Genomic DNA, 12,339 nt, shown 5'->3' with positions numbered 1-12,339 from the left:
TTCCTACAGTAATTTGTGTAGCAATTAGAAAACAATATTATAGAAACTAACATTGAGTTTTCTCTAATGATGATATTTGAAAAAACTATATTAATTTGGCCTCCCCATCAAGTACAAGAAGAGAATTTGTATTCTCCTTGTAAGCATGACTCCCTTTAGTGACTCTTTCAAACCTGCTGCTGCAAGCATGTAATGTAATTCTTCCTCCTCTTTCCTGGGTCTTACTTCTTTTTAAGGGGTCTTACCTAAGTTGTTTCCTCACTGATTTTCTTAGACTCACACTTCTGTAAGTGCCTTTTCATTCAATTTTCATGGGACCATTCAATAGCACTCATCTAGAAAGAAGTCTTAAGAATTGCTACTCCTTTATTTGGTCAATTAAATACATTTACTTCACAACAAGTTTTGATTACTGGTTAGAGGATGATATTCCCTAACAGCTGAAAATGGGCTAATATTTTTAGATGTCTGTAAAATAATTAATCTGTTAAGACAAGCTAAGTTTTTATGATCTAAATCCACTGTAGTCCCAAGGGTAAGCATTATAGATTGAAGTACTATATTTCAATTATTATGCATTCATTTTCAAACTTTTTGAATCTACACAGGTCCTTAGAAGCCATGGTACAGAAATATCAGTTTAGGATACAGATCAAAAGCTGCAATCAGTGCAGATATTTTATTTGCCCTTGTGCTTCTATTTATTTTATTCTCTTCTCCTCAAATAGTTAGCATTGCATCATTTGCACCATGTTTTTCTGTTCTTATGACCTCTTACTGAAAATTAATTAATGTTTTAAGGCAATTACTGAATATTTTTCCCATCAGTCAGCTAAAGCAACCATTCATTGATTAAGTAGTTTACTATATCAAAACACCAAGACCCAACAATCATGGAATCATTTAGGTTGGCAAAGACCCTTAGGATCATCCAGTCCAGCCAATAACCCTGAACTGCAAAACCAGATCCAAAAGTGAATGTCTGCATACAGATTCAACTTTCTTTCAAAAACTACAAGTTCTACATCTCTCTTTTTTGATGGGTGTAGTTTTTGATCACAATACATTTTGACAGCAGAAATTTAATCATGTCCTTCTGCCTAGACCTTTATCAAAAAGCTGATAAAATGTGTGCTCACACTGATCGCTAGCAAGAAATTTTTAAAATGTCCTTCAGGTTTTTTTTTTCTTTCTCTTCTTTCCATCCCTCACTTCCCTGTCTCACAGAGACACTGATATAAAGCTGATGAGAATTTGGATTTGCTTTGAAAGCATCTTTTGTTCAAAGACTAATTTTAACCTTGTGATAGAAATTGCTTTTTGTATTCTGTTGAATGTGATATCTAGTAATTGTTTGTCAAGACAAAGTGGTGTAGGACATAATACATTTTAAAAATTATCTTTCATAATTACAGTTAAAGTGCCCTTATATTCTAATGCCTAGAAAACAAGCAAGTATGTAAAAATAAAATACAAAAAAATTTAAATGTTGTAATCTTAAAGCAATATGGCCTTGTATCGTTAAAAAGTGGCATTTTTAAACCACTTAACCAAATGTAATTGATAGCAAAGATCAAATACTTCATTTCCTTATGAAATATACAACTCAACCAGAAAATATTTGTAGATTTAATGTAAACATTATAGTTGCTATTCTATTTTTTTTTAACGTTTACTCCTAATTTCTGTTGTATTTGCATCTCCTAATTTATTATTTTAGCAAGCTTAAGTTTATAATATTGTGACTTGGAGACAAACTTCATGTCAGAATTAACAAATTTTGGGGGCTGGCTGTTTTGCAAGGGCAGCAAACCATTCCTTTTTGACTTACAGTGGAGGAAGGGATTGTTCTGCAATTATTCTAAAGTAAAGAGTAGAAATTTTTTTGATTTAATACACTGATCTAGTGAGATTATCTAAAGGGCTTGGAATTTTGCTGTCTTCATCACAAGTTATGGGCACTGATGGCCTTCTGTCTGGGAATTGCATTAGTAAGGAAGGTGTGCTGAGCAAGCAGCAGTGATGAAAGCTTAGGTAGAAATGAAGTTCGGTGTCTGTAAATTTTGAAGTTTGTCACACGTTCTCATGGTTAAATCTTAAAGCACTAATGAGACAGTATAGAAAAACATTAAATATGTGGTAACTAAACCTCTAACTTGTCATTTGTCTTTCACACAATGTGAGTAGTTCAGCAGTTTTTCTCCAAAGTCCTGACACATTGCTTTTTCCCTTATGGGGCTGCAGTTTGCTGTGCTAACTTACTGATTTGGAAAGCCAGCTTACTCGCTGAAACTGTAGTGTTAAATTGATTTAATAAACAAAAATGTGATAGTTTAATGTTGTAAAATAATTTATTCAGTAATGGTTTGTTTAAACAAAAAATAGTATTTATAACTCAAATGATTCAGTCAAGAAATGGAGTAAGATATTAAGGAATTTTTACAAGCACTGTTTGTGTTCCAGACTTTTGGAATATAAGTACAGATTTGGGTACTTTCATCTTTGCAAACACAGAACAAACAGACATCAAAAGACAAATAAGAATATTTTAAGGTATCTTTTTCCCCTCTATAGCACAAAAGATCTTGTACGTAAAAGCTGAAGAAACACAATTGTAAGTTACAGCAAGGTTCCTTTTCAAGATGTGTTCTGTACTAGTGGAGAGATCAGAACACTTATGCTTTGAATCACCAATGTGAAAAATGCTGGAAGGCTGAGGGAGTAATATGTTTTTAAATTCAGTTATTTTGCTGAAGAAACTTAAAAATAATTATTTTACATCATATTATCATTATATACTATCTGTCTTCAAGGAAAGGAGAGCAATGAAGAGGAAAGAGGGCTAGGTATAGACTTCATTCACAAAAGCAATGAAAAAAGAGGTGTCTTTATGGTGGTATATTTTTCATACCTGGTGGTGGAGAGATTAGAGCAGTTTCTGCATGGTGGGATGTTCTGAGATAAGTTTTTCTGTCAGGGTGGTTTTCATTTTTAAAAAATGCCTCTGTGTGCACTGAGGGAAAGAGAAGGAGAGAGTGAGGAAGTGACATAGATGAGGTTTTGTGCTTGTATGGGAAGAATAAAGTCTGGGTGTTAGAAATTGACAGGCAGCACTGTGTGCAACATAGCAGTGGTTTGTGCACTGGAACGTGCCAGCCAGGGACTCATCAGATCTCCTTGGGCAGAAATCGTAAGCAAATTTCCTTGCCTTTCTCCATGAGCCAGTAAATCTTCCCATGTTTTGCAAAAGTCCCTCTGTACTAGATAAGGTCTTGTAACTGTTGGAATAGTTTTGTGTTTGTAGAGGTCCTCACTATGCATTTATCTTCCAGTTCAGCTGGAAAAAATTCCGGCTTGGGGAAATTCAGGACAGCGAGTCAATGCTTTGGGCCTCATAAAAGAAACCCTGCAGGGGTGGAGTATGGTGGAGTATGTCTGAGTTGTGATGGAGAGGGGAGGAACAAGTCAGAAAGGTTGTATAGGAGCAGTGCTGTGTGCAGTGGTATTGTTGCTTCAGGTTTCACTTGCCTTTTGTGGATGGTTAAAACTCCAGAAGGGGTGATACTAGACACAGTCTGGCTAGACAGCTGAGTCACAGAAGAGGCAAATCATCACAAGACCTTGAGTGAGAGTTGGCAGGGAATTACGAGGACATAAGTCTGTGATGCCGTTCGTATCTATGAGGGTGTGCAAACAGCAGTGAGCCAGATTTCCAGAATGCTTTAACTACTGTGATATTAGGCAGGAAAAGGCAAAGTCTCCCTATGTTTTCACAGAGGTGAAATTGTAATAAAGTTCTACTAGGGAGCTTCAACTAGGGTAGTTATGGAAAACTGAATCTTGATACTGGGGGGTTGATTAAAGCATTTAGAAAATAAGCCCTAAAAACATTTCACACATACTAGATATTGAAGTCTATTCAGCCCTTTCAATATATTTTTTAAATGTTGGGGAGGAAAGCACATCATAATTTGGTTAAATAACTGCATTCTTCAGCTACTGTACTTTGTTATTCATTTAAAGAAGATGGCGTATTGAACATGGTAAGGTAGGAACTTACGTTTGAGGTGGTTTTTTACATTGCAGTTTACTGTGCACTAACTTTAAGTATGCTGTTTTGAAATACTGGACTTAGATTACATTAATAAGGTATTTATTTAGATCTCTCCTTCACAAAGAAGCCATTGTGAGGCTGCTTTGGGGCTCACTTTGACATCTAATGAGCAGCAACCCCAGGAATGTACAGATGCATACTCCACTTGGCAAATATAACGCCCTCCTTTCCTGGAAGAAAGGAAGGTCAAAGAAATTAACTTTGTTAGAAATAGTAATCTGCTCATTGTGTTTAATCTTTTTCTCATATTAATGAAAAGAAACTGACAATGGTCACTAATTCCTATCTGCTTTCATATGTTAAAGCTGAGAAAAGCTTAATTTGAAGTATGAAGTGACTTTCATTGACTTTGGGGGCCAACACTGCAAGGCAAGTTCTCTGTGTGTCTTAGAAGTCTCTCAGAGTGAAGAGAACTCAGGTTAACACTTACAGTATGATTAAATGTGTTTTTAAAATCTAAAAATCTTATTTGAAACTTTAATTGTGCTGCAGCTATTTAGATTGCAGAACACCGGTACTTCAGGAGTGAATAGTTGTACAATTGCTTAATATATTAATAAAAGCTGCAATTAATTTTTTTTTCCATATCCACAATAAAAAATGCCAGGTGTTCTCTTAAAAAGCTGTCATGTAAAAGGGTTGATTTTCTCAAACCATTTGTGTTTGATTAGTCTGTCAGGGCCCTAGGAAAGCTGATGCCCTTGTGCCCCACCAGTCTGTCAGTGTCCCATTAAGGGGACCCTTCACCGAACAGGCACTGGATCAGAGGGCAGCTCCACTGATGTGTTCAGGGTCACACAGCATGAGAGACAGCCCTTCCTGGGGCTCCACAATGGAGTCTGTGAGCCACTGCCAGCACCCTTGAACTCCCACTAACAGTGTACAGAATAACATTCTTTAGTAATACAGTAGAAGATTGTCGCAGGTTAAAGTTCAAAGATTGCTGGTGATAGTATCTGGCTGCAGGATTGTATTCAAAGCAGTATATGAATAAGCTCTAATTCTTAACAAAAACTAGCTTGAAACAATCAGTGTACTTAAAAATACAGTTCTTACCCAATAGGCATCCCTGTGGGGGAGAAGGTGACTCCCTCTGACTGATCTCAGTTGTTGTGATGGAGTATTCCCTATCTTCTCCCCATTTCTAACTTACTTTTATACTATTTTTTATGTTTGGGAGGAGCATGTATTGTGAGTGGGAAGTTGGGCACATTGACTGCTTTCCATCTGGGGAGTAGCAACCGCATTTTCTCCCTATAATTTTCCATACTGTTATAACTGTGTCTGTAACTTTCCACTGCTCTCCATATTCTGTTTCATCCCCCCTTAGCATGTACATTAACTGCAATTTTTGTAATTTTCTTTAATTTTACCCGTCTTTTCCCCACAGCAACCCTGTTATTTCAAGTGTTCATTGACATACTTTTAGCAAAAATATTTTGAAAAAATTGGGCAGAAAAAGGATGTTTTGAGCTCTGCAAATCAATAGGAACACATCAGAGCTTTGATATGAAAAATCATACAGATTTATTCTCTTGGTTCTTTTTATATTATTACTTATCTTTTATTGTATTTGCCTAGTGTAACTGCATCAACTGAATAGGCATGAGGTGGCACAACTCTTGGGAGACTGCCTTTCTGAAACTGGCCTCTCAAAACATTTTTCTTCAAATACTTTTTTTCTTTTTTTCTTTTTTCTTTTTTTTTAGTTTCTAGGAGACATGATTATGAAATTAAAAGTGAACTCAATTAATGAAGAGCTGTCTTCTTGGTTCCCCTAAAACAATAAGTCTGAGAGAGAGGTGAATGGTTTGATTAATTTCTATGTGTCATTAACTTCCGTGCCCTCAGATGACAATGTTAATATTCACAATGTGAATTATTTCTCAGCTGATTGGTTTAGGAGGAACACACAATGCATGTACTTATTGCATGATCTAGCACTGTGCCTAACAACTCTTTGGTTGCCCTAAAACTAGAAATGCCCCTGCAGTCCTGCTTTCATTGGTCATTATAGACAGCATGGTTGAGGTTTTACAAGGCAAAAAATCTGTGGCAATTACCAACTGCAAATGTGAAGCAAAGCAAAATCCAGAATGACTAGTAATGTATGGACTGATATATTGATACATGCCTAAATAAATTTAGCTGACTATAAGCTGTTGAGTGTCTCAACTTTATCTTTAAACTGTTGTCTCAAATCTCCCAGCCCATTAGACCTAAGTAGTTTAGAATTCAATGATCTGATTGCAGAGTTCAGAGATTATTAGAGCAAATGGGGCCCGATCAATGCCTTGGGTCATCTTTTCAGTGTGTTAATTAATTAATCAACAGGAACAGAAATATATGTGTAATGCAAATTAAGTCAGTCTCAAGTTACTAGAATACCAGAATTGGTCATACACAGGAGAAGGGAATCCAAAAGCAGCAGGATATTAGTGCTTTTATCTGTGTAACACCACTTTCTTTAGTGATGTCCTGAACTAGAGATATTTGCAGGATTAGTCTGGTTGTTTCTGCTGTGCTCTGCTGGAGAAATGAATAAGCTTTTGAGGCAATGGAAGAAATTCAGTAACTGAAATATTAATGATTCACAGTCAGCCCTTGATTCTGTTTGTTGTCACTGCTTCTCTTCATTTACATTAACCCCCAAAACAGGTTCTTTTGCTGTAATCTAGTACCAAATGCAGTTTCCCTAATCCCCATGTCCACAGTGAATTGCAATATTTCCCTATGAAACAAAGTAATTTTATGTGGTGTTTTCTGTTATCTTTGCCAATTATTTCTTCAGGTTGTTTTTTTTTTTCCCCACAGTTTTGTCTTTTAGTATGGAAAGCCATAAGCTTTGTTCTCCCCTAGTTTCTCCTTATTAAAAATCTTCTATCTTTGGTCTTCAGAGTACATGAAAATGCTGTGCTGTTTTTCTCAAGGACCGTATATTGTCTCCTTTGACTGAGGGAGTTAGATACTTAATTTGTTTTGGACATTGGAGACGTTCTTCTATTCCTGTATGTGGACCTCTCCTTTCACCTGTGGGCACGAACCGGACCAACTCATTGCTCAGGTCATGTCTCTCTTTAGAACCAATAAAGGTTTTAGGTTCAAACCCTGAAGTACGTCCTGTCAGGCTTCTTGCTTCACTTCTGTTGTGGCTTTTTATGCACACAGTAATTTTTATTAACAATAAAAGGTTTGTGTGCATAGTTGGGATAAAAGGAAAAAACCTGGGGTTTCAGAAAAGAAAATGAATTATCAGTGCCAGAATTTGGCCTCACAATTCCTACAAACAGGAAAAGACAGCATTCAATTAAAACTCCAAAAGGTGGTTTGTCACAAACCCCATGGACTGGAGCACAAGGGCTACTTCAGCTGCTCTGCCATCACCTGCTGGGTTTGGAGCCAGCAATAGCTATTGGCCTGCCACCAGAATTTCCTGTTGTAGTGAAATGACCTGTCGTACCAGGTAGAATTTTTCCTAAAGCCAAGGGCCATGAAGTTGGCTAAGCCCAGCCAATAGATCCTTTGCCCAGCTCTTCCCTTGTTCAGCTTTCTCATAGCCATGGCAGGAGACAAAAGATGAAGAGGTTGGTAAGGCAAGTTCTGTGTAGGTATTTCACACTCATCTCAAAGAGACAATTTTCTGTTCTGTCACTTGTGTGATTTTATTTTGTATGTACATAGACAGATTCCTTGAATCATCACATAAGTTATAAATTCCATTTTGTTTCCATGAACTGTGAGTCTCCCTGTGCCTGGGGCTGTCATGTGCTAACAAGAGACAGGAGGAGTGCCAGAGTGTCAGTCATTACAGGCTCTTTCCATCTAGTTTACGCTTAACCAGGAGGAGCAAATGCGGAATGAGATCTTAAATAAGGACAGCATATCCCTCCCACAAGGAATCAAGACAAAGCAGCCAGGTGGTAATGTTTGGATTTCAAAGCCAGGAAGGATTTTTCGAAGCAGAAATGGCTTGGTCAGGAAAGATAAAATGATGCACGGACACACCAGAGAGGTCTTGAGACGCAGAGGTGGTGGGGAGGCAGTGGAAGCCTCTTCTTCACTGGAAGAAACTGATGTCTGTTCTTCTGGGGAATGGGAGGGGAAGGTCCCTGAGCACCAAAGGGGATCTCACAAAATCTCAAGGAAAATTCAACAGTAAGGAAACGTAGGCAGAGAGATGTATGTGTGTTTACTATTTCATATGGCTTTGTGTATCTCTTGTGGTCATTAAAGTGAAGAATGGCTGCTTTTGAGACAGTTTGTAAAGTCTGTGCATTCCCTGATTCAGCTCTGTGGGAGCCTGGAGAGAGAAATTGTCACTCAGCTGTTGACTGTAACTGAGATCTGGGAAAGAGATCTGTGTCAAAGCCGTGGGACATCAGCAGCAGTTGCAGAGTCTAAGCCAGGGTCTCTCCTTTTAGAAGGGAGAAGAGATTGCCTGGAGACCCAAGGCAGATAGGAAAACTTCAGAGTGTTTTTACGTGGAAGCAGACAGAGGCTTTGAGAGAGCCTCACAAGAGGTATAATCTAGGCTGTAATATCTCAGTCTTTAAATTCTTACCTGTAGTAAAATGAAACTGAGCGAAAGAACACCAAGGCTTGCACATAGTGAGATAACAAGAGGGACCATTGGTGGCTCCTAGCATTATCTGGCAAACACATGCACACAAGCGAGCTGCAAAATGGAAGTCAGACCACGTACATCATCATAATTTGCACTAAACCCAGGAGTAATAACTCCCATCAGCAGACAGGCTGTTAGCTCAGGCTTAGTGCCATGCTACAGTAGCTACATGGCTGCTGACTGCTGTGGAGCATGGGAGAAGGCAGCCCCTGGTTGCTGGCAGCGTGGTCAGGGTGAGTCCCCCTGCAGCTGCCCTGTGCCTGGCGGGCTCGGGTGGGACCGCCACTCCCTGCCTGTGTGTGCTCACCGGGCACCGTGGCCAGGGGGCACCAACAGCTTTCCAAGGTGGAGCAAGGCACAAGCTCCTCTGGGGCAATCTAAAAGGACGGAAATGCTCAAGAGGATAATGTGGAGCAAACTGATGTAAATGGCTCCTCTGCATAAACTGCAATTTTTGTAATTTGTTTAGGGATTGAGGGGAGTGCATTTTGCTGTGTGGTTTTGGTTTGCATGCATTCAGAAAGTGTTCTGAATTTTTTTTTTTCCTGAAAATATAATTTAACTGTTGAGAGGGAGGTGAAGGTTTTGTGATGAAAGGAAAATACTTTAATAGGAAAATGGGGGATTAATGGGTTGTCCATGCTCCCGACATACTAGGTCTGAAAATAGATGAACTGGCTAGATAACCTTGTATGATTTTTACATATGTAAATGGACATATAGCTACGTATCAATATAAAATATTAGTGCATATTTACTGTATAATAATTAATTCAACTTTATAAGCAAATTAAGATTGCCTCACATTTACATACAATGTGAAGAAAAGTCCCTTTATCCTCTGTAACTGCAGCATTTGGCAGATTCAGGAATAAATAATCTTTTGTGGCAAGGGTATGCCTTATCAAACATATGCAGATCAGTGCTAATTAATGCTAATTAAGGTTTCCTGTCTATCTAGCTGGAAAAACGTCCAAATGTTATGAAATCCAGTTAGTATGCCTATTACCCTAATTGTTTTATATGGGATGGTTCTTAATTAAAATATGTAAATTTACCTTAATTGCTATATACTAATAGAGGTTCATGTTATCTCACTAAAAATGACAAGATGGTGAGGAGGGGTACTTAAACAAATAATTCTGATACGTTTGTAAATAAATGACCTTTACTCAAAATTATTTTTAATTGGAAATTGGCAAAAGGAACATTTTGCCATCTATGTTTCTCTTTCGTTTTAAATAATGTCAGAATTTACAGTTCTTTGTTAATATAGATCTGGTGACATCGTGGCTTAATTAAGACTACTAAACAAGTCAACATTTTGTGTGTTTACTACGTGTTTCAAAATTGTTTGCTAACCTCACATTGACCTTCAGAAATGTCATACTTTACAATATTAATCTTTATTTTCAATTTTTTTGGGTTTTTGTTTTTTTGATCATATGGTTTGGTTTGAGAAGTTTGATGTACTGGTGCACTTTTGCTGGTGCCTGGCCCATGCCTTTGCAGCAGAGAGGCTGGTGAGCTGCACCTCTTTGAGCTTCACCCAGGAGTGCAGGACATGGACTTGGACCACCTTTGGTGGGATGGTTCCCATGTCTGCTGGGACATGACTGAGGCCCACACAGGTTTCTACACAAGGTCTTGTGTGGCTTCTGCCCAACACAGAAGCACTATTTGGACGATATTTTGTATGGTGCTTCGTAGATGTACAATATTGGAGTTTTCTTTATCATTATCATGCCATTTTACACACAGAGAAAACATTTTTCTCCTCTGATGTAAAGAATTTAATTGGAAAATCTGCTAATTTAGAGAATCGCTCTATAGTTGTATTTTTTTTATTCACCTGGTACATTTTAACTTGTATTATATAATATACACCAACAACATAAAGCTCACTTCGCAAAATCTGTCTGAAAGTATGTCCTGTTTTGCAGGATATTGTAACCAATGTTTCTCCAAGGATTGTGCGTGGAACTACTTCAGGTCCTCTGTATGGCCCAGGCCAAGGGTCTTTTCTGAACATTGAACTCATCAGCGAGAAAACAGCAGCATATTGGTGTAAAAGCATTGCTGAACTGAAGGCTGACTTTCCAAACCATGTAAGTGCCACTTAATCATAAAGATGCAACATACTTACTTGGCATCTCTAATTTACAGATGTGTGAAACCCACATATTTAGTATCTTTTCAATAGAATGCAAACTGTTTTATTGACATACAAGTACATTGTTAAAAACTATGCGGAGGACAGTCATGGTTTTTTCATTAGACTGATGTTTACTTTCAAACAGAAATATCAAGGGAAAGAGTTGATTCCAGTGTGGATGCTCAGCAGTTCTGTTGTGAATAATTTTGTATTTAAGATGATATGTAATTTATAATAAGAATTGTTACTGTGAATTGAATTTGATTATAAAATGAATGTGTTTTTTTCGTTCTTAATCCAAGCGAGAAAGATGCTTCTAGTATTTTTATAAACAATCGAGTAATCTAGGTGAAAAAACCCAACACTTAAAGTTAGCTTCACTAGAAAGATAGAGTTTTGTTAGAGCCTGTTGGCTGTGGGGAATACCTGTCTCTGAAAGGTAATAATCACAGTTGGGAGGAATGACACCAGCTAGCTGGCATAAATGGTTTTCAGCTACTGTTCTTGTGAATAAGGACGATGAGGTAGAAAGTAAAATTCTCCTCAATCATTATATTGAATGGATAGAACTAGAAATCCCAGAGCCTGCATATCTTTTGTCTTGAAGTTATTACCTCCGTGCTTCAGCTATAAGCAAAATAAGTGAACATTCCTGAATATATTATGACTTGAAGATAATCAAGAGGTTTTTTTTCTAATTCCTGGTGTTTAAATGTGCACATCAGCAAGTATAAAAGTGTTTAAACATTTAATATTGACAGTGAGAGTGCTGCATGTTTAATATTCTACTTCTCTGTGAATGGACTGTGTGTTTCGTTGCTGAGATTCTCATAACTTTATTTACTGCGACTAAGCTTCATCATAATGAAAGCATGAACCCAAAGATAATATTCTATTCCCTAATTTTGATTTTTATATCCTTTGTAAAAGTCCCGGATATTGCATGCAGGCAGACTGTTGGCCATTTCTGCTGTGGGAGTGCTATCCCACTGCATTCTTCACCAAAAACCCCTCACAGCACTTTATGCCTGAGATCAAACTATTCTCTTCTGTGAGGAAAAGCACTAGGAGCATTTCAAAAGGAAGATTTGAATTTTCTGAGACCTAGCATTGTGTGTGGGATGAAGAAGTCCCACTCTTCCAGAGTTCCTGGGGTGAACATCTTCTGATCATCCCTCATTATATGTGAGTTATTACTTTGAGAATGTGAATTCAGTCTCTGCACGTTGGCTATGGCTGCTACTGTGGCATCTTTGAGGTTGGTAATGTCTGCGTGGGCACAGGGGAAGCAGCACCCAGCAGTAGACCTTGGCATTGCTTACAGGGATTTTTAAAACATGCCTGTGAACTCATCTAAGAACTGTCATATAATTATAATGGTAAATTTGTTGCTAACTGAAAACAGAATTTTGTTCAGAGGAGAAGTCTCTTGGTGCTTATTTTGAG

At 37.8% G+C, this 12,339-nt stretch overlaps 1 protein-coding gene across 2 annotated transcripts in view; it reads left to right on the top strand.

The window, feature by feature from the left end:
* Positions 1-12,339, top strand: part of DPYD (dihydropyrimidine dehydrogenase) — a 332,821-nt gene that overhangs the window by 194,128 nt on the left and 126,354 nt on the right. For both annotated transcript variants that reach the window (XM_030953352.1, XM_030953353.1), the window contains one exon: positions 10,682-10,846. In XM_030953352.1, coding sequence (XP_030809212.1) covers positions 10,682-10,846 — 165 coding nt within the window. The remainder of the gene's footprint in view (positions 1-10,681; positions 10,847-12,339) is intronic.

The sequence above is a fragment of the Camarhynchus parvulus genome, chromosome 8 (assembly GCF_901933205.1).
Source record: "Camarhynchus parvulus chromosome 8, STF_HiC, whole genome shotgun sequence".
NCBI lineage: Eukaryota > Metazoa > Chordata > Aves > Passeriformes > Thraupidae > Camarhynchus > Camarhynchus parvulus.
Note: the sequence above shows the minus strand (reverse complement) of the source record. Positions and strands in the feature narration are given on the sequence as shown.